The sequence below is a fragment of the Falco rusticolus genome, chromosome 5 (assembly GCF_015220075.1).
Source record: "Falco rusticolus isolate bFalRus1 chromosome 5, bFalRus1.pri, whole genome shotgun sequence".
Classification (NCBI taxonomy): domain Eukaryota; kingdom Metazoa; phylum Chordata; class Aves; order Falconiformes; family Falconidae; genus Falco; species Falco rusticolus.
This window is the reverse complement of record NC_051191.1, coordinates 75,186,195-75,213,351: the sequence shown is the minus strand read 5'-3', so window position 1 is coordinate 75,213,351 and position 27,157 is coordinate 75,186,195. Positions and strand designations below refer to the sequence as shown.

The window sequence follows — 27,157 nt, the reverse complement described above, 5'->3', positions numbered from 1 at the left end:
GCACGGGGCAGTGCCTGCCTGTTCCCACCGTGCAACAGCCACACACGCCGCTTCAGCTAATGAAATCCACTTGTCGCCTATTATGAGGCATTTAGACTGTGTGATTTTCAGGCACTGGCGCTCTGTGATTTTTTGACATTTTGCTACAAACAATAGCGTAATCAGTGACTGCAGCAGGTTTGGAGGAGAACTCAGGAGAAGTCTCTCAAGCCAGTTTGCAAATTGTGCCTCCTCTGCCCTGGCTAACTGTGCCTCCCCTGCCCTGGCTAAGTAGGGGCCGCTCACACGCAGCCCACAGACCCAGTGTCTTTTTTCAGGGTTGGTGGAGGATGTGCAGGGAAAAGTCCTGCCTCTTTGGAAAATGGAGAAGCAAGAGAAACACTGAAACCTGGGTGAGGCAAGTGAGAAAAGTTTTATTAGAAATAAAGTGGAGGTGCAACTCCTGTTAATTCAGGAGCACAGATTTTTGCAAGCCAAGATCCTAGCATTTCCTTTTGTATGCAAGAAAAAATGCTGAATCTGAAAACAGTAGCCTTAACAGAGTATATATGGATATATGAGTACAGCCCGCAAACTGCCCTTCCCCACCCTTCAGCCCAGTTAGGTTACAAAATTTAATTCCTGTGGCGACAGCAAAGTCCATCAGCAAAAAGCCTGGCTGGCTGGGTCCCCATCTGATGCAGTGCTCTGGTGTTTGGGAGACTTGGACCAGCAGGGAAGAGCCCGTACAAATATACTCTTTTTCACGTTCCTGACATAACACCAGTCTGGATCATGAAAACTGAAAGCCTTTAGAGTGCCTGATTTATGGTGGCTTTCTTCTGTCCTGTTTCACTGTTTCTCAGTGTGTTAGCAGGCTTGGGGCAGTGAATCAAGACAGGAGGCTTTTACTTTTCCATCAGCTTCCCTTGATTCCCCTCCTGTGCGTGCTGCCCACCTGCTTGGATTCACAAGGTGGAAGGGAAAGTGTAAATGTCTGTTTTCTGTTCTTCCATCATGATTTTTCCCTAAACTATCCCACCAACTCCCTGGTGACAAGTATAGTCAGTATAAATGGGGATAGCCACAGGGCTTGGTTGACTCAGGCGTGTTATGGATCTGGGCCACCAGCTGCCCCTGCCCTCCCTGTGCCAGCACTGGGAGCTGTGGAGGTGAAAGAAAATGTCCCCAAAAAGATGCATCTGTGCAGCTCTGGCTCCAGCAATGATGCTCCCAACCAGCCCAATGGAAGACAGATCAGGCAAAGGCTTCCTCTCATCATAGTTTTGGTGAAAGAGAAATCTCACACTGAAGTAAGAAGAAATCTCTCTTCAGTCATCTTTGGGCCATTAAAAATCCCAGTTCTCTTTACACAGCCAGAGAGAGTGAAATGGGGTTAAAAACCTGCCTTGCACAAATATCTCATTTCCAGGACAATTAGGGCTCTTACTGAGGGCTGCCTTCATCAGTGTCACTCTCCATCTCTCCCATACCCCGAGGTCAAGCCCAGCGCTTATCATTCACAATACATCTGACTGAAGGAGAGGCGTGCATTCAAATCACCCTCTGCAAACTATTCTCTCGGCTCAGGTTGGGCTCCCACTTGTGTTCAGCGGCTGGCTCTCGGATGCCCATCCCAGGCAGGAATACCTGGGTACAGCCGGGTGAAGCAGGGAGTCATTTGTGAGCCGTGGCGGGTCTCCCCTCCATGCCCTCGCTGCAGTCAGCCACCAGGCCTTAATGGCTACACTTTAATGCAAAGATGGCTTTGCGGAGTGGGAAAGCATTATGATAACAAATGCATCCCTGAGGGAAATACATTGCCCGTATCTTCTTTAAAAAAAAAAAAAAAAAAGAGAAAAAAGAAATCCCACCCACCTACCCCCAACAAGTCTGAAGTTTAGATGAGCCTTTCAACTTCTTGGACAAAGGCATGGAAATCAGGTACCAAAACCAAAAGAGAAATATACGCCTGTCTTTGTAGATGCAATCATCATTTATAATATTTGACTACAGAGCCAGTTTAGCAGAGGATAAATGTTACTGGCCAGTGATTACAGGAGGCAGCAGCAGAGCAGAAAGCAAAAATCCCTGGGAGGGGTACTGCAGAGACCTGAGATGAGCTAGCACCAAACTGCATCTTCTCGGAACTGTTGCTACAGGTGCTACAGTCCACAGGCAGCCACCTAAAAATGAGCTCAGGAAGATGTTGTCAGCTGAAGGTACAGCGCTGCCTGACGTGACACGGCAGCGGGCTTGCATACATCTCAGAAAAACTTGGTCCTGCCTTGGGATTTACGTTACAGGCTGACAGCAGGAGAGATCCTTGACTTCAGCCGCCCCAGCCTGGCCAGGAGCGTTGGGTCCCCACTGCCTGCCGTGCTGCCCGGTGCCTTAAGGAGGCTTTGAGCTTCACGCTCAGGACTGAGCTGCTGTTGTTCCTCTGCACCTCCCTTGAATCCCCCCTAAGCCAACACCCTTTGCTAAGACCGAAAAACATTTTCCAGACGCAAGCATGTGTACTTGTGTGGGTGGGTGGGGTGCAGGGGACTATGAAAATTTCAAGGGGAGGTATGACATCCTGGCTTTCTAAATATAGAGGACCTGAACTGCAGCTTCTCTCACACGCTAGCAGCGTGCTTTCTGTTTTGAAAGGCCCCCAAAGCAAATATTGCACTGGCTGGCAGCATGAAGAAAAAAAAAAAGAACTAGTCCTGTGAGTCAATTACAGTTTCCAGCACTCTTGTGCAGAGCTGTTTTTTAGGCAAAGCTCCAAGCGGTGCCCACGCAGAGCTGGCCAGGCCGGCAAGGCGCAGATGGCCATCACGTGAAGGTGGTGGCAGGAGGAGTGGGCTGGTGGCAGCCCCAGCGAGGGGCCAGGACACGGCACCACTTCCCCGCTGCCCACCCGCCCCTGTCCTTCCAGCAGCTGCAGGAGGGCAGAACGGCACAAAGCGCAGCACCCCCACCAGGAACGGGTGCCACCTCAGTGCCTGATGGGGTTGAGAATGTGACATTTTGGCTCCATGTAAGGCACTGTGTCTCGGTTCCCTTTTCGTTGCTGTTATTGTCGCTCCAGTATTTGCATAGCACAACATCAGAATGCCTCAGAGCCAGAGGAAAGTGGTAGCTGCTGCTTTGCCTTTTAAAAAACAAGCAGTTATCCATGCAACACCACCACTGCCTGCGTGTGTTCGGGGTGGAGGAGCAGGTACGTCACCAGAGGGTTACGGCCTTTGGAAAAGTTTCACAGAACTAAATTTAATCGAGACTGATGATCTTTAAGCTAAACTATAAAACCCAGCAGAGAGTTATACCCCAGTAATAGACCCTATTAGAGGGTCTAGCGCAGTCTATAGAAAGGATCTCCTCTCTATTAAATTCTCTAGGGCTTGAGTTCTCATTTACACAAAGGGCCCTTTTAGCTGTGTAAAATTGCCATAAAGTGGGTGTAAAAATGATTGATGCTATCTTTACAACCCCTTTACACTGGGAAAACAGTGTAAAGTGGCCAGGGTACAAATAAGAATCACACCTGGGTTTGTGAGGGTAAATTACATCGAGTCCTTCACAAATTCTGTGTGTCCATAGCAGTTTAATTCTACCCCCTCCTGTGGAATTCACCCAGAGAATAAATTTCCAGACTTTAATAAAATGTCTTTTTCTTCAACGCCTCTGTCCTTTCCAAGCCTTTTAGTCCCAGCCTTTCTCCTGGTGCAGTCCGTGTGGACTCTGACACCAGGAAAAGGCTGGGAGCTGCCTGAATATGCTGTGGGAGGTGAAAAACCTTTAATTAGTGCTTTCTGAAATTACTGATCTGAGCAAAATACATGTTGTAAAACCATACCCAGGGGGAAACTGGTTCCAAAAGCTACCGTGTCCGTTTCCCCATCTCACCTGTTTTCATTTTATGCTCTTGAGATATATAAAGAGATTAATACAGAAGTTAGTCTTTGCTAGATCAAAATACCCCATATTTATTCATTAAGCATTAAAATACCAACAGAATATATGATTAATATTGCCTTCTTCCAGAGCAAAGTGTTAAACTGCAATGCGCTGCTTAGTGTAGTGAGCTTGGTGGTGGTGGCTGGAAGCGGAGGGTGTGCTGGTATGGGGGTGCACAGCCTGCCAAGCAGAACAGGCTCTCTCATCCAGATCTCCCTTCTCTTCCCCCTTGCCACGCTGAAGGCATTTGCAGTGACTCCGTGATCATCACCGCCGTCTGTCCTGCTCTAGAGGAGTCCCAGCAAATTTAAGCTCAGGGTGAGTAGGCAGAGGCCATGCAACGTGAGCCCAGCCCATCTAATAGGGGTGGCCTCTGGGAGCCCAGAACCTGGGAGGTGACGGGAGACTGGGAATGAAAACATGTGGGTGAGAGGGAGGTCAAAGGATTAAGGAGACAAAAGCCCGGCTCTGGTGGAAATGCTGCTCTGCCAGGGCCAGCCAGCCGTCTCCCACACCAGCTCGCTGCTGCCAGAGCTAGAGCACTGCAGACGAGCCAGCTTCTGAACAAGGACATTTAGGAAAGGGCAGGGTGGGGAGCATGTCCTGCTCTGCCAGCAGAGCCTTGCTCTTGCTTCACCAGCCATCGGGGCTCAGCGTCTGGAGAGAGCAGAAGGAAATCCCAAAGCTGAGCAGCCACTCTGGCTCCCCTCAATCCCGTTCCTGTTTCTCGTCATCTTCTTTGTGGAGAGGAGAGCTGCATTTTTGGCCAGAGGGAGAGGCAGGCACAGCAAGGGTCACATAGGTGGGAGGAAGCTGTATCCTCTTCCCTAGGCTTCCCCAGAGAGCACAGCTGGCATTGTGTGAAGGACTGGGGGAAAAATCAACACCTGAGTACAAGCGACAGGTGAGAGGCACCCCCACGTATCCATCTCGTACAGGAGGGTGGCCCTGGAACAGGTCCACCAGTGCTGCTTGCAGCTGCCCTGCTGGAGCTGGGGGGGCCGGGCTGGTTCCTGCCACCACACGGACAGCCCTGCCGATACCCACGGCCGGGTTTCCATGGCCGGCTCACCTGCACACTCCGCTGCTGTCTCCAATTGCTCTGAGCATGCCTGGGAGCCAGGCTTAGGGCTTTGGATGGGTGGCTACACATACGCAAGCAAACAGGCACCCTTCAAAGCCATGCTTACTAGTTACTGTTATTTTTAGGTGCATAAAAAAGGCCATTTGGAAGCTGGTCTCAAAAACCTTCGTTTTCTGAAGCTCCTTACTTTGCAGCTTAGCAAGGAGCACCTTGGTGATGCTACGTCTTGAGCATGTACACCAAGCAGTGCTCTAGGTGGACCACAGGAGTCTCAACTACGCTGTGATCTTCTGATGCTGGAGGTATGCTGGTCTAGCCCTGGGATGATGGGTGATCACATATGGAAGACAGGTTTTGGGTAGGATTAGAGCTACTTAGACAAGTAGCTTTTTGCCAGACTGGGTTTTTTTGACTTCCTGGTAGCTGTTTTTGCTGCAGAAACAGAAAGTTTTTGCTTCTTCGAAGCCTTATAGAAATTTTATTTGCTTCCTCCTTGCTAATGATTATGGCACGTTTTTTACTGGCATGTGACTGCTCCACCCTACCTCAGAGACACCCTTGCCCTGGCCAGGATTGGGAAATCCCTAGTCATGGCAGGGCGTGAGCACCAGCTGCCTCGCCCTTGCACAGACATGTATCATCAGGCAGTGCAAAATGCTGCATTTAGAAGTCCATGCTGTGCAAGTGGAAATGACAGTTTGAGGGACAAACCTACGTACTTGTCTCGGTATAAGGCTAATAAGATGTAAAGCACTTCCAGAGCCACACTTTCAGGGTGAAAAAGCACTGTTTGAATGACATTTGTCATTCCATACTGCTTATTAAGAAATCGTTGTTCTTTTGCCCTCATCATTATAAACGATGTCTTTGGGAGACTGGCAGTCTCTTCTTGCTTCCCTCTCTCCACCCCATTTCAGAAACATTCATTGTTGCAGGGATATATCTTTCAGGGCTGTTGGCCCAACTCCACTGCTGGTGTGTAAGGCTGATTGTCTTCGGAGAAGTTACACCAAAAATGCATTTGGCCTTTTGTGCTTGGAGTATAATTGGTGGAACTGGCTAGACGCCGGGTTTGGGAGCCTGCAATTACAGCAATGTCAACATCGCTTTCAATGTGACTGGTGATTTAGGGTCCTCCACTTTAAGAGTGCAACTCAAGGTTTCTTAAATTGGTCTTTTCTCACAAAGTGCTGAGCACTCACACTTCAGAAATCTGTCTGGGGTCTCAAGCAGGGCCCACCAAATCGCCATTAGTCAGCACACTCATATTGTTTTTTCTTAGTAATTGGATTAGGTAACCTATATCATTAGTCACTCTGAAAAGCCTTATATATATTTTATACGGCAGTCATCAATACATTCACTTTGCTGTTGGTCTCAACCTGTATCAGAAGAGGTCTTAACCTCCCTTATTACTTTTCCATATGGTAAATCCCCATCAAGTTAGTGTGGATTATACCCAGAGCATCTGAGAGACAATATATTCCCTAAGCATGATCAGCATAATTATACTTAAGCCGTTTGGACCAGATCCTTGCCTGGCAGAAATCAGTATAGCTTCTCTGAAGGCAAGAACAGATACCTACCGGTGAGGGAAATGGACCCTATTTCTTAATGGCTGTAGCCCTGCACACGAGTTCCCGATGATTTTTTAAGCTCTTATTTTGACTATGGCTATTAAAGATCCTCTTTGGTGAGCATTTGTACAGCTGCATCTTTAGGACTTTGCAACCTCTACATAATCTCACAAGAGACCTTTTGCAAGAGTAGCCATATGAAATGCTCTTTAAATGGCTGAAAAATATATTCGTTAAAGCTGTGTAAATGTTCTTCCTTGTCAAAAACCTTATAAACACCCATCCATCCATGGTATCTATGGTGGCAGTACGCTGATATTTTCCATTCCCTGGCTACACCCCCACCCACCCCCGCCAGCCCAGACCCTATACTTTCTGTTGCTGGCAGTTGGTAGTAGTTAAAGGGTAGAACCGAACGCCCACATAGAAGACCTGGTATCTGTGTTTCCACATCACGAAGCATGCTGAAAGACACACCAGGGCTGCAATCAGATTGAGAACCATCTGCAGAAGTAAGTACAGGTTGAGCATGCCGGTGAGGCTGCCGCAGTCAGCTGCATCCTGGTAGACAAAGGTCCTGCCGAGGGGGTCTGCAGTGTCCAGTTTGCACTGGCAGGACTCAAGTATGGTATCACAGGTAAATTTGGTCATCTGCAAATAATGGTGTGCAGCAAAAGCCACGGCCAAAACACAGGCAACCAAACCCAGGGCACTCAAGAGAAAATACATTAGCTGAAAGAAAGAAAAAAAAAAAAAAAGAAAGAGAATAAAGAACCCACTCTTTTTCCAGCTACACAGAGAATGAGGAACACAGAATGAGTGCATGCACATGTACTTTGCAGGGAATGCATGCATTCAGTGTACCATCTGGATATTGTGAGCTTAAAAAATTGCAAGACAACTCTAACTCCCTTGCGATGCAAAGTCCAGCAGGTCATCTCAAGAACTAGTAATTCTACCTTGCGTATTTTATATGAGTATTGCCTTGCAATTTTGAGACTTGATGAGAGCACCAGGAAATTGGTGTCCCTGTACAGCCAGAAGTTTTATATGGAGGGAGGGAGCATCTTCTACTGTTGTACCTGCATTGGCTAGACTTACAGTCATCAGCTGAGAGAAACTATTGCATTTGCCTTGAAGCAGAGCTCAGCAGACTGAGGCTTGGGCTGACATCTTATCCCAGGCTGTGCTGAGAAGTAGGTGTTTTTGAAACTTTGCTCGTATGTTATTCCCGGCTCTTGGTTTGCATGCCCAAACAGATCTGTTTTATACTTGCAAATCAGGCAGTGAGGTGGCTGATCTCCTGCTTGTGGCCCTGCGAATGCAGCCAGCCTGCTTTGCTTCCTAGGTCCTACTGTGGAGCGGGAATGCAAATCTCCATGAGAAAGCACATGCTGTGCTCAATCTCCTTCCAAAACTTGCCCCATAAACATGGAGGAGAAGCCTTTCAAAGGCACAAAAGAGCAGTGAGCAGCTTTCATTTTTCAGTGTTATGACATGAGAAGGACAAGGGTCTGCTTGTCACCCCACTGCTCCTTACACCAGTAGCAGCTTTAAAATAGGGTGGCTTTTATCAAGGATAGCTATACAGGGTCCACCCCACAAACACATGGGAACTGGCAGCAACTCAGGGCCTTTGTCACTCCAAGTTGCACCTGAGACCTTTGGGTACCACAGCATATGGACCTCCCTTGCTTTCGATAGCTGGAACTGGCAGTAGCTGTGCTGCATACAAAATATGTGTGAATGTATATTAAAATCGTATTCTGTGTTTAGCCAAAATAGCATTTTTAGTTCTGTTCAGCACTGTAAAAACATTTATTTTTCTTGGCATCTTATCTGTCAGACACATGGCGTGGTTGGGAATCTGTTATTTTAAACAGCAGCTTCTCTCTTTCTCTCTCTCTCTCCCTTAACCTCAATACTACAAGCAAACTATCAATATAAAAGCATTTTTTATGACCTTGAAACTCCAAGTATGAATGTCTTGATAAAATTCACACTCCTGGTGTATTTGTCTTATATCTACAGTGTGAATCAATCTTTCTATTCAGTTGCCAGCCTGAAAAAAGTCTTCGGGCTTATTGCGGATCTTAAAACACTATATGCATTTTCTCCCCCGTATGACCGAATTCTTACAGCAAGATCTTAGTTTCCAAGACTTGGCTACTATTAAATTTAATGACTTCCCTTGCAGCCTTAAACCAAGGGCAGCTTCAAAATGAGGGTGGCTCTTATTAAATGCAATTACTTTACCCCCACAGCTTTCAAGGTAAAGGTCCATGGGAAAGGTGAAGTTGGAAAATGGGGACACCTCCTCATATAAAGTGCACAGAAAACGGAGTGCTACTGACTGATGGGTCTCCTCCAAACAAAAATGTGGTAATTCATGTCGATGACATTACTTGAAAAGATGGTGCAAATGTATTTGATGGGAAAAACGGAAAATGGACAAACGTTGATGACTGTTCCTCTTTGAGGGATGAAAGTTGTTCTGCAATGTAGAAGTCCTAGTGAACTGGCTGCAGGTCCCTGGATTCAGACCAGCAGAAGACAGAATCAGGCCTCCCTAATAAATGAGATATTAAGCCAAGACTGCACGATGTGCCTGATCCTCCCTTGGTATGTATTTTATTTAGCTGCCAACTTCTATCCAAAGTCAGGACAAAATAGCATTAAATCCACAACCTAAGTTACACTCCAGGTACAGTAAACAAGAATTTGCCTGTTATGTACCTAAAGGGAAGGAAATCTCAGAGTCCAGATACACAGGCAGCTCTTACAGCAAGCCTCAGAGGCGAACAGAGATGTGTGGGGACATAGGGCAATTTCCAAATAGCTTATTATTCTCACAAGATGTTTGCAGAGGAATCTCTCTGCAAGCAACAGAAAATGAACAAATTTCCAAATATCAAAGGTGAGGCAAATGCAAATACTGCTTGTGAGGGAGCACAAGACAGCAAGTGTTGAGATCCCATCTGCAGATTAATCACATGCCAGACCTGGAGGCAACTTCAACATCACAAATACAACTGCGTAGTGAGCTCTGCCCAGGAACCAGAACTTGCCACTGGAAAGCTGTTTTTTAACAGCCTCAGAGAGCTACGCACTGCAATAGCTGCTTAAGTAGAAGGAGAAAAGGGAAGCGAGGAGAGACAGCATATGATGAGGTCAGAGCCTGGCAGCTCATCCTCCTTCAGATTCCTCATATGGGGAAGAAACATTTTAGCAGTGTTTACTGGCACTAGTTTTGCTCCATGCCAAGAAGAAAACAAATAACCTAAGATGGATTGAATTCCTCGTGGAAAAGGCTTCCAACAGTTATCAGAGGTGAAACCAGAAAGGTTTGCAGACGTGGATCCAGGGGACCCCTTTTGGAGGCGGTGGTGGCTCGGGTGCAGGCCTGTGCAGGGAACAGGAACTGTGGTGTGTGCCACGGTGTGGGCTGCTGGCGCTGGCTGGGCAGGCGTAGAGGGTGTCATGCTACCGTGGGAGATGCTGTGATGAGCACCACAGTGATCTGTCAATTAATAGCCCTGGAAGTCCACAGGAGACCTCAAGATTTTCCTATGTGGTCATTTTTTTTTTTGCCAAGGGAAGAGGATCTGCCCTTTTAAACTCACACGTAACAGCTGGGCATGCTGCTCTGCCATGCTGCAGGGTATGCATCCTGCAGGTGCAGAGGTGGGGCAGGGGCAGAAATTTAGCCTGGGACCCACTGTTGTCCCCCTGAGGGGCAAAGCCACCCTCACTTTGGGTGGTGGTCTCCCTTTCTCATGGATGCACAGGGTGATGCAGATGCCTGCAATAGTCTCAGGAAAGGACTTCTACTGAAAGCAGTTCTAACATCTCCTTTTTTAACAGGATCCAGGACTCACGCAAGTATGAAATGAAAGAAGCAGCTGTCGAGAGGGAGGAAGGCAAAGAGGACTGCAAAGGTCTCCTCCCATTTCCCACCACGAGGGAGTCACTCACAGTGGTCATAGGATCTAGGATCACCTCAGGGGTTCACCAAACCCCCCGAGGCCTCTGTGTGTGTGGTCCTCCTCTCCAAGTGACTCTTGGGTTACACAAGGGATCTTGGATGGCTTACTGTGCTCTGGGAAAGCCCAGCCAGGATTTTCATGTAGGATGGTGCTCAGCAGCCACGTGCAACCTCGGTGGGCAACAGCCACCAGTGCGAGGGCAGGGCCTGGACTGGGGAGCAAGTGTCCAGGAGGACAGTCAGGGCTGTCCCAACAGATAGGGCTAAACCTGGTGCTGGATGAAGCATCAGGCGGAGCAGAGAATGACCCAAGTTGCTTGGGTTTGTCTCGTGACTGTAATTTTGCATCCTCAGCCTTGTCACCAAATAGCTAATGTTCATTGTTTGATTCAGACATTTGAAGATCTGAGAAGTGATACTTGGAGATTTAGATGAGACCTGTTAGATCAAAGCTCTGGAGGAGACTCTCAGCTCCTACTTTGTTTAAAATAGGTATGTGCCCTGAAGCCAGAAGCTGTTTGTCTGGAGGAGCAGTGACAGGGGGAGGGGGGGAGTGACAGGGGTGGGGGGTGGGGGTGGGGGACACTGTGGGATAACAGCTCACAGTGGGGATGTGGGAATGTGGGACAGAAGTGAGCAGCTTGTGAATGATGAAGGATGGAGTTTTGTGGTATGGTGCAATAGAAAACGGTGGGAAGGTGGATTTTGGGGAGGTGGGTGCTTTGTGAAGGCAACAGTACATGGGCTATTGACTGAACCAGAAGTCTTTCAATGGAGACTTTAGTTCTAACTCTGCCAGGTAATGAGGAATGACCCATTTTACATGGCCTGTGGAGCACTTTAAAAATGTTTATTTTCTTGCAGGAGTAATGGCTCATGCTCCTCACTGCCAGGGTGGGTGGTGTTGCTAAGGGTGGCAGAAACATCTGGGCTGTCCAGCCTGACATGCCATTCCCACCACGAGGGATGACTCCCTTCCTGCTTGGATGCCAAGTTCAATTTAATGCTGCAGGGCAAGCAATAAAAAGCTTGGCGTGGCAGATCCCGCCCAGCCCAGCAGCTCCCTGGGCAGCTGTAACGCTTACTTGTGGGTATAAAGGTGATGGGGCAAGAATGTGAAGCCAATCAAAGGGCAGGAACAATTGTTCTTCTGCCTTTCTTTATGTAAATACAGGAGAAGCTTGAGAGAGGCACTAAAGACACACCGGGGTCTAATATCTGAGGGAGGATGAATGCTAGGTTTCAAAAAGCTGTTCCTTGCATTTGATTTCCTTCTGCCTTTCTCAGTTAATAATCACTGTTATTTCGTGTTGCTTGCGTCGGTATTTTCCTTGGTTATTATGTGTCTGTAAAATATTAAGAGCCCTGAAAATTACAATAATAAGGAAAACCAGCCCAGAAAAATGGTGTTAAATATGCCCCATCTGGAACAAGTGTTCTCAGCCTTTCTTTTCTCGTCACTCACCAGTGTCAATGGAGCACAGTTTTGGGAACTGAGGCGGGGCATCATGCATGGTTTCTGCACTACTCTTGCAATGTTTGGAAGGGGATTTGTTTCGTGGAAGAATGCTTGTTCCCATGGTTTGCTAACACTTTCCCATGTCCACTGTTGCCTGGCCCTGACACAAGGCACCGTGCGCTGAGACACGGCTGCCAGCGCTCAGGTACAGCCTCTCTCTCCCCAGCCATGGAGGCGGGCAGGTAGAGATTTCCAGCCACAGTTTTTAATTTGCCTGTGGCCATGCTGTTTCTTATTTCATGGCGAGGAGCAAAACTGCTGGGAAGATGCTGAGATGCTTCTTAGATCACATTAAAAATTAAAACTTGATTTAAGTGGACCCATTTTATGCCACCCTACTTCTTACCCAGCCCTCTCTGAATACCTCTACTTAATCAGTAACCCTCTATCTTTCACTGAACATGTCCCAAATTATTCCAGCTTTGTCAGTCTGAATGTCTTTGATAGTCTTAAAACACGGCAAATAAAGTTGTATCATGTTCTGATTTGAAATATTTGTTATCTGAATTTCCCCTTTACAGGCTACAGTTTCTTCCTTAGCTGCCTGAAAAATATCGGAAAACCATTCTTGCATTTCAGGTGCATTTTCACTTCTTTTCATGTGGTCTTAAAAATATCCCCAGTATCAACTTTTCTTATTATATTTAACGACATGAGAAGAAAAAGAAATTTAAAAAAAGTCGAAGTACCTTTACTGTGAACTGCACACACGTCTTCTCGTCAGGTTGGTACGAAATACAAAGCATAACAAATCCCACTAAGGACACAACACAGACCTGCAAGGGAAGAGAAGTAAATTGTGTCAAAGTTAAAAAAAAAAAAACAACAAACAAACAAAACCCACAAAAATATTTTTTTTTCAAGCCAAAACACCTTTCTGCGTTAGCAGGATCATAACTCAAGGAGCAGCGTGTAAGTGAGGTTGTCTGAGTAGGGGCTACAGCCATGCATGTAAGAGCCTTGTATGTGTGAATGCACTTCTGAGGAGGGAAGAGCTTTAACCTTCACTTTACAGATACCGAGGCACAAAAAACTTATTCAGAGACTCACAAAAAACTTACCTACAAAGACACATCCCAGCGATAGCCTCTAGGAAGTGTTTCAAGTTTTTGTCCATGTAACTAACGATCAAAAAGGAGCAGAAGGCTTATGAAGTTGGGCTTGCAAGCCCAAGGAGCACCATCCTATGTACCACTGGGTGCTGACAGGGGTTTTATGTCACCAGTGCAGGCTGTAAACCATTAACCATAGCTGCCACTGGATACGAAGCAGCACAGTGTATAGCAGAGGCTTTCAACCTCTCCTAGAATGGACACCTTACCAAAGATGACATCTCCCCTGCAATCTGAGACTGTGTTTTAGCCCTGTGGCAGTAATTGCTGAAGGTTAACAGTAATGGAGAATTATTTATGCACTTTATTATTCATTTAGCTGTCTGTTATTAATTCTGAAGATTGAGATTTACTTGCAGGAGCAGATATTCACTGGTAGGCATTTTCCAACCATGTAAGGAGGGAAGATCCTGCTCTGAGGAGCAAGCCCAGTAAATACACATTCCTTTTTTAAGCAGTGTTCTCTGGGTCCCCCCATGGTGTTATGCACACCGGTCAAGTGCCTTCCTCTCCCAGGTTTTTGGAGGACCAATGAGCAGACCTAACAGGAGGACAGAGGAGCAGCAGCTCTGCACCTGGACTGCTGCTTTTCGGCAGCTTTCCCCCTGCCTGGACAAGAGAAGCCATGTCCCCAGGTGCCCAGTGAGGGCTCCCTGTGCCACCGTGGGGCCGCTGGGTCTGGGTCAGGGCACCCAGGGAGTCTGGACTGCACCCACAGAAGAAGAGGGCATTGCCAGCGGCTGAAGCTACGCTTGGAAGAATCCATGCATGATTTGGGTTGCCCTGAAAAAACAGGTGAGTGGATGGGATGCATGTGTTTGTAAATGGCACTTCATATCACACCTTTAAAAAAGGTCCAGGTGTGGTAAGCCTTAATGTAGACCTTAGCTGAGATCAGCCAGTGTGCTTTCAAAGGTCTTGTCTTCTTCACACAGGACCAGCAGCAAGTCTTGGCCTCCTTGCTAGGAGCATCTCGATTATAAACAATAGCTGTTAAATTCTCAGTAACTACTGCTAGAATCAGTATTTCCACACCCACCCCCCCCACCCCCCTTCGTTTTACTTGGGAGGGTTGAAGACTTCTCATTAATTTGGGGCTTCCTGCTTTCCCAAAGCAGCAGGATTTGCCCTCTGGGGCGGGACCCAGGTGCCAGTTGCCTTTGATTAGGGCTGGGACTGTGCTGCAGAGATGCCTGCAGGAGTGCAGGGCTCCTTCACCGTCCAGTCCTCGCCTGCTTGCTGCATGCTCTGGCTGTGCTCAGTGCTGTTCACATCCCGATTTCCAGCTCTCTAGGGGAGTGCTTGGCCTGCAGTGAAAATTGCCTAGCTGCCCTTTTAGACAGCACTGGTTCAACACTCTTCTTCTGTGATCTGATGCATAAAATACCAAACTTTTCTTTGTATCTGCAGTATTGGTGTAAGGCACTAGACAGCCACCCTGTAAAGGAAGAATGCTGCTCCACACACGGATAGTCATGCCCATCAACAACCTGTGTGATTAATAACACTTTTTCCCATGAAGTTTTATTTCATGTCATTTCAGTAGGACATGAATAGGAAGTATTGCCTGAGAACATTTCTAAAGAAAGCGTCAGTATTATTTACTCCTTTCCATGTCATGTGTATTTATATTCTGGTCCTATGACTTACACATGGCCTCCAATTTATTTGTTTTCTTCTTTTTATTGTTGACAGCCATAGCTGACAGGGTTGTCGGGGGAAAAAACAACCTTTCTTGTCAAAGGTCCTTCAGTGCTGGGGGTTTTTTTTGCCCTATAGAGCTTCTGTGTGACTCAAACATGTTTTATTTCTCAGGATTAATCGCCTGTGTCCTTGGTCCCTTGCACTGTATATTAATCTTTTAATTCAATTAACATGCCCATAAAACCTAAATCTTAAGGAGATCATATCTCTAGTAATATCCAAATGATAAATACCCCCAGTAGCAGCAGTGGCTGAAGGAAAGAACCTGCAGCGAGAACAAAAAAGAAAAAAAAACAACCCCCCCAAAAAAGTCTTAAATACACTTATTTAACATTACATCCCCAAATTCATGTAAAATCAAAGGGCTGCTCATGTCAAAGCTAGACCTAAGTATTCTCAGGATCTGGTGCTGATGGATCTTGTTATGAGCAATAAATCAAATTTGCTTTGCTTCAGCTACACTAGCAGGCATTTACACTTGCGTGAACTGAGGGCTACGTTTGCCTCCAGGTTACTCCCATGAGATATCATGGGACTGTGCCTGGTCTCCCATTCCCATTCCCGTTTCCCCACAGACAGCTGACAGAGCTGCATTCATTTCCTAGGGCAGAGTCAGATACCAATGGTGGAATTTACTCTTTACCATCAAGTGCCTCGTACAACTTCTGCAAAAACCCTGCTGGCTTTCAATGTGGCAGGATCAGACCTCCCTCTTCAGAAAGCTTCCCATACAAAAGACTGTCGTTTAAAAGGATTTCCATTCCTGCACGCACTTTCTAAAGTTCCTCTGGGATTTAAATAATATACTCAGGGATACTTGAAGAGGCACATTTGTAGAGAGGTATTTATAAAAGATTACACTGGGTCAGGATTCCGGCAAGTCTTGGCAAGGATATTTGAGAAGGCTTAAGTATTTCTTTTGTAACAACACACCAACCTTTTTTTTTAAACTAGAGATGTGTATTTTTGTAAGTGATGGTAAAAATAATACTGCTGAGAATTATGACCCATATATTTTTTACATTTCGGTTCTTTAAAGGTAAATTCACTCATTGGAGCAAACCAAAGTGTAGAAAACAGCTTTATGCTCCTATTTTATACATTATTAATAGATCCATTTTGAATTATACCTGTGAAGTGTAATAGAATAACTATAAAAATCCTCTGGTAAATATTTGTTAGGACCCGCTAAGTGACTAAGACAGCTGCAGGCACGTTACAGATGCTGTTGATGCTGATTGCTAAGTAGCATTAGGTAATCCTGCGTCCTAGTTCTTCAGTAGCCACTGCAATATCCCAGCGTGAAGCATACGTTTCCAATGCCTTATTGACTAAGTACACAACATAAAATGCAATTGAACTTGCTTTAGCACTTGCTTGCCACCAATCGGTATGCATTTATTATACAAATAAAATAGATTCCCTAAGAGCTGCAGAATAGCGGTTAATTAGATCAGCTCTTGCAACTGTTATCTGGAAATCTAGAAGTATGCATTTCTACGTTGAGGAAATTTCAACCCAAGTTTATTTCAAGATCCTATTTCAAAGTTTTACAGATGGACTAACACACCCTTTGCGGAATAGCTAGTGACGTGAAAGGTTACCCAAGGAAAGAATTTAAATTTAGAAAAGTGCTGTCTAGAAAAAGACTAGAATGTGATACAAAAGTATTTAGGAAGGGTACAGATTTAATTTTAGTTACAGCATACCCTGTGGAATCCCCCAGTTCACAACCCAGGGAAAACAGCTGTTTACTAGAGCTGGCTGAAAAACTTTCAAGTTTATCCTGTGGAAAAGTTTTGATATTATTTCTTTTTTGTGGGAAGCTGCAGGCCTTCCTTCTATCGGGCAGGAACATCTCAGAGCTGAAAAGTAACTTAAGAATTACTGGGGTTTTAAACCACAATCAAAACAAAAGTAGGCATTTTCGGGGTTGTCCCCACCCTAAAGAGAGCTAGAGCCTGTTGTCATGAGATCTGAATTCAGTTCCTACAGATTTCGTCAGGAAGGGAACCTGATCCCAACTGCATTTGGGAGTGGGTCCCAGCTGATTTTCCTGGGAGGATCCCTGCACCCACAGAGATCCAGCATGCAGTCCTTGGCCCTTCAGAATTTTGGCAAACCAACACTCTCTGTACGCACACACAGGTTAGCACAACTGGGTGTTTCTCACAGGCTGAAGCCTCACACACTGCTGCAAAACAGATGCTTCAACGGTAAGACTGACACCGTACCACAGTGCACATTCAGCACTTGCAAGGATCATGCCTTTACATATTTCCATCATCTCAAAACCAGAAATTGAGCAGTAAAGAAGATTGATCTCCAGCTTTATGTACCCAAAATCTCTCACTATCAGCTTTACTTGAGCCAATGTTGTTGTGCTGAAGAGCTCCAGCTGTCACTGAAGCATGGTGGGCTGACACCCTGCCCAGCACAGCACCGGCATCCTCCTGCACCAGCCAACTCTGTCCTTTCCACTAAACTTACTACACTTCTTAAAAGTGTCACAGGTGAGAAAAACAGGCTGATTATCTCTGACAGGAACAAACAGAGGTGGCAATGCAGAAGGGCATTTGGACAAAGCCCACAGACATCGCCACCCAGCAAGGACCACGAGGGTCAGGGCAAAGGAGCTGCTTTCCCCATCCTTACCTCCCTGCAGTGCAACCATGTCTGGTCCTGCACGAGCTAAGCACAAGGCATATAAGTGGCACAAGGACACCATATGGCAGTGATGAAGATGGTTATGTAATGTACGTAATTGGGGGAAATACGATCACATAGGGCATAAATTTTTGCTGTGGTTTGCGTTCATTATCTTTGCACACTGACATATTAATGTGGTTTGATTTCTTTCAACAGATTTCAAAACCACAGATTGCTCTAATATGTCTGCATCTCTCCCTTGTATACTTTTGAAACTGTTTTTTCTTTTGTTATTGCTACGGTTTTAGCCCCAGTGTTGCTACAGAATAGGTGATTTTCTCCAGGAAAGTGCTTCGTACCCAGAATACCTTGGAAACCCTGGCACGTAAGGCTGGTAAAACAGGAGAGCTGGAAACATTCACCAAGAAATGAAGGAAGGAGTCAAAAATCTGGTTCAAAGTAGCATCTTGGATCTTCTCCTCAGAACAAAGCAAATGCTGCAAACATTTGCAAAGATACAGTATAGATCCTCTGCTCTTTATGTGCAGGCTTGTTAGCAAGAACTTCCTGCAACAACCTTTAGGGGCAGAAAGCAAACCTGTTGGAAGACGGTACCTCTCAAATACTCTGAGTGCAATGCCACACAGCATTGCTAAAACCCACAGTTGAACTCTTCCTTCTTGGTAAGAATGTAAACTTTCAGACTTCTGGGGGAAAACTACTATTAACAGAATTAGGAAGAGATTTCCATTATGGAAAAGTTATAGTTGCGCACTTCAAGACACTATGGATGTTTCTGTTCGTAGGGACAAGAGTAAAGAAATTCTCTCTTCTAGTTAATTCTGAGGTCTCTGCCTTGCCCTGGGAGGCAATACTTGGCTTGACAGCTCACCCACCTTGTCAGAAAGGTTTAGCTGCCTTCCATGCCTTCAGAGAAGCCATGTTATCCACCAAATTTAACACTCCCACTGGACGCAGACTTTAATGCAAGAAAGAGCATGTTCCTGTTGGCTTTGCCATTAGGAACTAGGATCACCTCTGATCCTCTGATGCCAGACATCTGTACAGGCTGTTGCAGCCAGCAACGCTGATGTTCATTCGCTTTATGAGGTTTGAGAAAACTACAATGAAAATGGGTGCTACAGGCAACTTTCTCTTCTAGCTTTCATCACCCTCAGGTCAGCCTGGCTCTCACTACCACATGTGAAAGAAGCCAATCTGTCACACAGAGGTATTATGTCATAATGTTTTTTTCTCCTTATAGATTTTTTGTTAGATTTAGGGACAGTCTAGTTGCATATAAATTACTTCCAGAAATAATAGCTGTAATAATAATGATAAACATGTATATTGTGGTTGCAGGCAAAGAACAACATCGTCTAGGAAATCATTCTCTTAACAGCCATAAACCCCATAATATCTGACCATCCCTGTCCCACCTACAAAATAAGTGATGTCTTTACTATGGGTCCCTTCAAGCCGTGCAATAACACACTGTGACAGATGCTCAACTTTCTTCTAAATTCTGTGAAGTCATCAACCCCCTGCAAGAACATTCATAATCCAATTAAATCATATTTTTCTGTAACGATCTTTGCTGTTTAGGTCAGTTGCTCAGCAGTGAAATTGGTCACTTGTGCTATGGTAAGATTAAATTCCCACAGCAACAAAGCACTGCAAAGACTGCCATCACTTACAAAGCCAGGAGCTGCAGCTGCAGTCCATTACTGCTGTTAAGTCAGAAATACGGTGCTGGGTGATCAAACAGCTGAGGGTACCAAAAAACAAAAAAAAAATCTAAAAGTTCCCAGAGCCAGCAGTGATTTGCAACATGAGAAGTGCAGGATGGTACTGAGAGTACTGTATGAACATGACTCATGGTTTGAAATGTGTCTGTGACTGTGAAGCTATGGAAATCCATCATCTCTATAGTCATAAGGGTACCTAGGCTGAGGAAACCTGTTTGAACAATCTCCCTCTCCAAATCTTATCTAGGCTTTCTGCACAAACGTAATCCAGCTGGGAACTCTGATGTCCTCCCTCTTTCCCCTTGAGGCTGTAGCTAGACCAGCGAGTTAAACCACAGAGGTGTCCAGGCTGAGATCAGCACTTGACCACGCATCACACAGACCTCTGGTGTGCAGACACCTTCTCAAACTGTTCTTTCAGAACATTTCAACATTTTTTCCCATCAAAAGTTTTCCACTTTATCCCTGTTCAAAATAAAAGTATGGATTTCAGTTAATGAGGCATCAGTGCACAGTTACCCTTAGGAAATGGTAAGTTTTAATGGCAGAGGGCTCTGAAGAATACAGCTCTGGTTCTACATACGTATATGCCTATAAACAAGCACTGGAAACCTTGCCATAGCATATTTAATGCAGTGTGCCTCGTTCATACCGTCCACAGTTTCACATACTTCAATTAAATACCTAAACTTGGGGGCTCTTCTTGAAGGCAGTCCTCCCTCAAGCCTTTTGATGTTTGCCCATGGCTAATTGAAGCTAGCTTGTATAAAAAATGGATGCCTGCATGGCTATAATTTCCATTAACTGCTTTGATGGCACCAGTTTTAAGTGTCACCTTTTATTAAAAATTGAAATCGGTTTCCCTTATAACAAGTAAAAGTTAAAAACCCAGCAAGGCTGTATAGGAGGTAAAGCCTGACTGAAAGCCACCTCCACAATTGCTGCAGGAAAAGGTGTCAAAAGCAACAACAAAAAAAAAAGACCAGCAAGGGGCCAGGGCTAACAAGAAAGTGTCTCCTTTCAGGCTTTAAAAGAGAACATATTTCAGAGTTTTTTAAATAGTCAATCATTCCCCATATCAATATGGAAGGGGTTCAGTTGCCTCTTGCTCTAGCTGGGGAAGCTTCCCAATTATTGACCCTCTCTAGGAAGATAAAAAGGTTGCCTCATGCTTAAAGTGGTTGTCTGATGTTTGGCAGGGCCACCAACGTGCAGCCAGAGTGTTTGGCCTCATGGAAAAATGGTATATCCAGCAGGTGGGAGGATCTGGAAAGCGAAATGCAAGGAGGCTGACGGGGGTTTACCCATACAGGTTTGCTTCATTTTATCATGTGATAGACCCTCTGCAAAAGGCTTTTAGGTGCAAACATCCACAGAGCCTCATCTGTGGGGAAACTGTCAGACACAACGTGGCCCTTGAACAACTTTGTTACACTGAGCCAGGGAAACCATCTACATTACAGGAACAGCTGAGGTACAGCAAATCCCTTCTGGTCCAGACAGCACAGGTCTAACCAACCCCAGCTAATCATCAGGACACATTTAGCCTCAGTTTCTAATTTGTATCATTTTATAGCATGGTACCATCCTTTTTTCCCCAGATGTCTGTATATGATGCTTCATCCTTTCAGCATCCATCTCACAATGTTCTCAAAGCTTCCCTTAAGAGTTTGTCCTGGTTTCAGTTAAACCATGACACAGTTATACACATTGCTATTGTTGTACCCGTTTTCAGGATGAAAAACACATCCCCTGGCCTCTCCCTGTTGCCACCTTCTACCATTTCAAAAGTTCAGCTTAAGTTCAGGGGTCTTGCCGCTTCCCTGGGTACTGGGGATGCTGGAGTGACTTCGCCAAGAGCTGCACAAGCCAAACGGGGTGCTGGGTGCAGGGCGCTTGTCACACTGCCTTCCTGCCCTTCCAGCCCCAAAGCAACGCAAACCCTGACAACCTAAAGAGGCAGATGCTGGGTCAGCACTGCCTGTGACAGGCACCACTATTGATTTTGGCACTCAGGTTAACCAGCCCACAAGCACATGCTGAGTCAGTGGCAGGACCTGCCATCTGAGTCAGGCTGTCATGCAGAAGTACATCAATTAAACAAACACCTCAATTATCAGCATCTGATAGGGATACGCAGCGTCGGGAGACAGTCCTGGCTGTTTGCTACCTGCGTTGTACTAAGCATCGAAAGATCTTTGAAGCATGAAAGCTGGCCACACTGCTGCGCCAGCCCAGGCTGTCTTGCACCGTTCCCTGATGCTGTCATGCAACGCGCTCTCTCTCGCCCATTGTCTCCTGCAAACTGTCCCTCACAGCTGGCTTTTCCAGCCATTGTGGGATTTGTCTCATCTGTCCTTGCCTGTGAGACACTCCAATAAAAGAATTAATTTCCTTTGGTGAAGTTTTTGGTTTATTTTTTTTAAGAGTTCTTTAAAAAAAGGTATGAAAAATTAAATAGACATAAACTTTTCTGACTTCAGGTAAATGAAGAATAATTAAACTGCTTTTTCAGTTAAAAGTCTGCCTGCTTTTTTGCACCACAAAACCCCACATCAGCCTCACTCCACCACGGCAGAGAAACCAATGCTTGAACACAGATGCTAAAAAGCAACGAACCATAGCTACCCCTTGGGTAAAGCTCAGGGACCCTCTGATCTGGGAAAACCCCCGGGGAGATGTGGCTCTGAAGCGCCTGAGCAAGGAGAAGTGTCAGCGCTCCTGACCTGGGAGCCTGGCCCACGGCAGATCTTTTGAGACACTTTTTGCAATAAAATAAAGGACAGCTGGAGCCATGATTGCTGCCTCGAGCTGCTTGAGAAACAGATTTTTTAAAATGTTTTTAAAATCCCAATTTTATGTACATCCATACATATATATGGATTTTAAATAACTTTCTGACAGAAATAATAAACACCCTGGATAATAATTTCTGATGAGCATTTCTGTAACTTTCTTAACTGCCTGAGTCTGCAAAAAGGGAGCTTGCCTGTGAAAACTCTGATACTCTCTACTTTTGATCACAGTGGAAATAATCTAAGAGCGGATTTTTCAAGGAGAAATACATCGTTTCTTCTTCTGGGTGTCAAAAGGCCATGAGCTAATGAAAAAGAATGAAAAGGATACCATTAATATCTACTGTTTCTGCAACACTTTTCATCCAATGATCTCAAAGCAAGGGGTGACAGATAGCCATTATTAACCCCACTTTACAGGGGAAATAACAAAGTCTTAGCAAGGTTAAGTAACTCGCCCAAAGGCTACACAGCAGGTCAGAGGCAAAGCACAGAAAAAAAAGAAAGCCCTGCACTCCTGGGTGGATTTGTGAAGTTTGTCCAGGCTCAGGAAGGTGCCAGGGTGGTCCAGCCAGCAGTTTCAGGTGCTCGGGACAGGTCTCACAGAGGAGACAGGCAGCTGCTTCAGACCTGGACAACTTTTCTGTAAAGGGATACATTTATATGTATTATTTTAGAATAATAAATAGTAGGTGAAACAAATGCCATCCTCGCTGTGTTTAATTGCATTTATTTGCCTGTCCCTAGCAATGTGGCAGAGGCATTTTACAGGGACTAGTTTGCTGAACCTGAAGCAGAAGTGGTAAATCATGCAGATTCTGTGGTTTCTGTCCATAAACCTTTCCTTTGGTTTCTGACTAATGCCCACAGATTTCAGAAGAAATGCGTTTCAGACTAGCAGGTTTTAAGTGGTTTTCATGGGGTGAAACACTTCTGATACAATGCAAGCTGTATCATTTCCTTCTGCAGGAGCTGCGGGAGGGAAGGGACGGTGCCAGGCAGCCCTTGCAGGGAACCCATTCAGTGCCGGGCACCTCCTCCACTCCTCGTCAGCAGATCACTGGCCACGTTTATTCCACAAGATGGTGAACTTAGTCCCTGGCCTGTTCTATCCTCACAAACCTAGGTGGTCAAGTTTTGAACCAGTTTAATTCGGCCTGCCTTGCATGGTTTTCCTCGGTAGCATTTTATTCTAGCTTCCTCTCTAAATAAGTTCCTTTTCATTCATGGTAATGTGCTAAAGCACTTGATTTTCGGCAAGGAATAGTGTCACCATTTTGCCACTAATAAAGAAGAAAAAAAAATAATCTTTCAATCAATCAGGGCCTATTTAACACATTAGCAATTTTCCTTCATTTTCCTGTCATCCTGCATTAACAGCCGTGGGGTCAAATCCAGCCCTGGTGTAATTCCAAAGGAGTAACACTAGGAATGAGCTTCACCCATTATCTCTAATGTTGCTAAAAAGGTCTCGATAATAGATTTTTTAAGTTCTGGATTCTGAATACTAATCAAGTCCTTTAAAGAGAGCACTTGAGTGGGATGCTACTAAAACAAATATGTTTTGGTATTTTACACCACATCTTTCTGTTCTGTTGCTCATTTTTGTGCAAATTAATGAGTTTTGGGAAGTCATTTCCTGCCGTGAGGTTTGTTCTCAAGCAGCACGTGGGTCATCTATCCCCTGCCTACACGCCCTACATGCAACCTCCCATAGCAGCCCCAGAGCCAGCCATAGGACATCCAGTCCACACACAGGAAGATGTCCTAGCCAAGAGTCCTCCTTCATGGACCAGTTTCACCTCAGCTCTCCAGAGGCCAGTCCTCAGCACGCTCCCTGCCACAGCTCGCCAGCAGCACCCTGTGACCCGCACACCCAGAAACTCCAGCTCCGCAGCTACCAGCCATCTCTGTCCAATGTCCCACTGGGCACCAAGTACCTCCACGGAGGCATCACAGCACAGGAACAGAGTAAATGCAGCATCGTCTGTACCGCCTGCATTTTGCCCCATGGTGCATCAGCCATGGCCAATGCTCCACATGCACTCTCTTGCTGGGAGGCTCCGGGGCTGCACCACCACCTCAGCCTCTCCTTTCTAGCACCGGTTTCCCTTTTACCACCTTCTCTGCTGACACCAGATCTCTCTTTCCCTTCTGCTTTGGGTTGAGGGTGCAGGAGAGGAGCGTGGTACCCCAGGAGCCTGCCTGGCCACTTGCCCCCAGTGCATGGTCCGGCCATCACTCTGAGGGCAAAACAGGGGATCACCAAAAGCCATTTTGAGCCAGGGAGGAATCAAACTGCATTTGAATGTGCTGGTGGCTCAACATCCCACCAGAGTTCCCAAGGTGAGAGTCACTGTCTGACTCAGACTGTAGGTACAGTAACCCCTCCCCAGGGGTTCCTACCTGCAGCCCGCAGGGTGCTCCGGCCGTGCCGATAGCTGGGGCACCCTGTAACATGAAGCAAAATGAAGCCCTGACCCCCCCAGCCAGCACAGTCCCCGGAGCTGTGCTCCCCCCGGGTTTATCCTGGCTGGATGGTGAGTGCGGAAGGTGACCACCATGGCTGAGAGCTGAGTTTTGCTTTGAGTTGGGGATTAGCTCAGGAACTCACATGGTGAGTTTTGCCTGATTTTCAGGGGGGAACTCTGCAAGCAACTGAACTTTGCCTCATGTGGGCATCTAAATGTCACTACTGCTGGCAGCTGCTGCTGAAAACAAGAGCCATTGGAGCTCTGTTTTCAGAAAGTAGTGACTCTGGTGGAGTTCCAGGCCTCCCTGAAGGAGATCAGGCATATGTGGTTGTCTTGGATGCTGTTTGGACACTGATGACATTCACATGGGCCAGGGGCTGCTGCCATGGTTTTTCTCATATCCCTGTCTGTGTGCTAGTTTAGTCCAGCTCACTCCTTCCCCAGCTTTTTCCAGCAAAAAAGCTGTTTCAAACCTGGGATACTACCAGTGCTATCTGGAAAAGACATACTCTGACATCCCCAAAATAAACAAAAGGAGCGAAAATGTCACATGCCACTATTTTATCATCTGTACTCCCCCCTGGCTAGCTTGTAACAGTCAAAAACCCAGGAGGAAGTTCTCCTCCTAGGCAAGGGCAGGCTCTTGCCCTGCAAAACATCACTGAACTGTTAGATACCTCTTCAGTTAGAAGAGAAACAAGAAGGGTGAGATGACTCTTCCTTTGGGAGCTCAGGCTCTTCTCCTTCCACTCTTTGGAGGGTCGCCCAGCAGGATTAATACAGCAAACCCCAAACAGTTCAGGTGTTCAGATAACCCTCCGATAGCAAGGAATTACATTTATGGGAAATGCTCCTATAGCTATTTAGCACATCAAGAAATCTTTTCTCTAAGAACCTAAACACAAATTTATTTTCTGGGAGTTCTTACTGTCTAACAACACCCAAAACAGTGTTAACACATCAGTATATATTTTCCTGAAGCCTGCTGCCTAGGGACAAAAACTACAGAGCAAATTACATCCATGTCACATCCCAGGCTCATAACCACCAACCCTGTCTCTCCACAGGCAAACTGCATGTCCCCGAGCACACAGGATGAGCAGAGTCACACCGTGCATGACACCAAGACTCGGCAACTCCTCCCCACCTCTGCAGGGGCAGCCAGTGCTGAGGACCAGCCTGGGCTTTCCCACCACCAATGCCTCCTATTTCTGCCCAGCAGGACCCTGCCCTTTACTCTGTCCCCGACAGCCCATGTGGCAAGGCTGGCGTGTCACTCGAAACTGCGCATGACTTGGCGGTGCTGCCGGCGGGCCCTGGGACAGCAGAGTCCCTTTCCCTGCCCTGTTACTCACCCACCAGTGCCGTCCCCCTCCCCACAGCCCCACGCGGTCTCTCCCTCCGCTGGGGGAGAAGTTGGGGAGCAGCGGGCAGGAAGGGGGTTAAATTGCAGCAGTTCTTCAACACAGCACAGCAAGGAAACTCGAAAGACAGCCATTGCTCTCCTTTCGCTATCACCGACGCGCTCAGCTAAAAGTTGCGAGTTACAGAGTTATGCTCTCAGTTCTAAAACCTAATTGTTATGGTTTGATGGGGAAAGAGGGAAGGCAGCGTAAGTAACCAACATATTTTCTTTCAGCATCACCAGGCAGGAGTTCACTGCAAAGCACAAGCTAATATATACATCTAGTGAACAGCAGCCCTGTATTTTATTTAAGGTCTGTTGGTATTGCAGGGAAGAATACGAAAGGTTGTGTTATTCTGCAGGAGCAGTTTCCTCAGGAAAGTATACCCAGACATTTAATCCCAGGAATATTTATAGTTAGCATAACTCAAATGGTGTTGTGCATGCAGTTGGTTAGTCTAAAGTGGAGCATCATGCAGCTTGCATTAATGTTGGCAAAGGCACTTTATGGAGAAACAGACTTTATGCTTACAATTATCCCAGCCCAATATGGAGTGTCTCTGACTAGCAGAGAAGAACTGATGCCTGCCATAAGGAAGCCCAGCACTGTTACAGAGATGCCTAATGCCAGCTGCAACAAAGCAAACAGCAGCGGGAAACGGCAGCCACAACAAGTGTGGGATTCCTCCTCCTGGCCAGCTTTGGGATCCCCCTTGGTCTTCTTCTGCTTCTTCTTCTTCATCGCGGACTCCTGCGTCTTGCTCAAGTCGGTGCTTTTCTCCCCTTCGGGTGCCTTCCCTATCTGGCTCTGGTTTTTCAGGGACGTGCTGTGCTGGGCTTTCTTCTCCTCCTCCTTTCCCATGCTGATGAACTTTAGGTTTTCACGTGCTTGTCTGTGTGCGCACGCTGATGGGGGTGTGAGTTTTTTTGCCCCCCAAAGCTTCGCTTTGTGCTGGCTGAGTTGTTCCTGGTATTTGAATCAAGGAGGCTGAACAAATATGGAAAACATTTGGAGCAGATTGTCAGAGCTTCAAAATGCCACATATAGCCCAGAGAAGAGGGGGATTCAAGGGGGGTAGTGAACTGCCAACGGGCAGGCGCCAGCTCTGCACGGGGGCTGGCTGTGCACACACGGCTGAGCATGCGTGCTGCCACAGCTACATAGGTGTGAGGACACA

The 27,157-nt window shown here is 46.3% G+C and overlaps 1 protein-coding gene across 1 annotated transcript; it reads right to left on the bottom strand.

Moving 5' to 3' along the window:
- Positions 1 to 393: 393 nt before the first annotated feature.
- Positions 394 to 26,950, bottom strand: SSPN (sarcospan). Its single transcript, XM_037390398.1, has 3 exons — positions 26,512 to 26,950; positions 12,782 to 12,868; positions 394 to 7,320 (listed from the first exon to the last, which is right to left on the bottom strand). Exons 1-3 carry the CDS (start codon positions 26,839 to 26,841, stop codon positions 6,955 to 6,957), a joined length of 783 nt encoding a protein of 260 aa, XP_037246295.1. The 5' UTR covers positions 26,842 to 26,950; the 3' UTR covers positions 394 to 6,954.
- Positions 26,951 to 27,157: the final 207 nt, after the last annotated feature.

What these genes read in the sequence shown, in the direction of transcription:
- SSPN (XM_037390398.1), bottom strand. Translation starts at nt 26,841, where the DNA reads ATGGGAAAGGAGGAGGAGAAGAAAGCCCAGCACAGCACGTCCCTGAAA. An exon ending in CATATTGGGCTGGGATAATT is followed by an intron (nt 12,869 to 26,511) that starts GTAAGCATAAAG and finishes CTTCCCTTGCAG; the next exon opens with GTCTGTGTTGTGTCCTTAGT. An exon ending in GTGTGCAGTTCACAGTAAAG is followed by an intron (nt 7,321 to 12,781) that starts GTACTTCGACTT and finishes TCTTTCTTTCAG; the next exon opens with CTAATGTATTTTCTCTTGAG.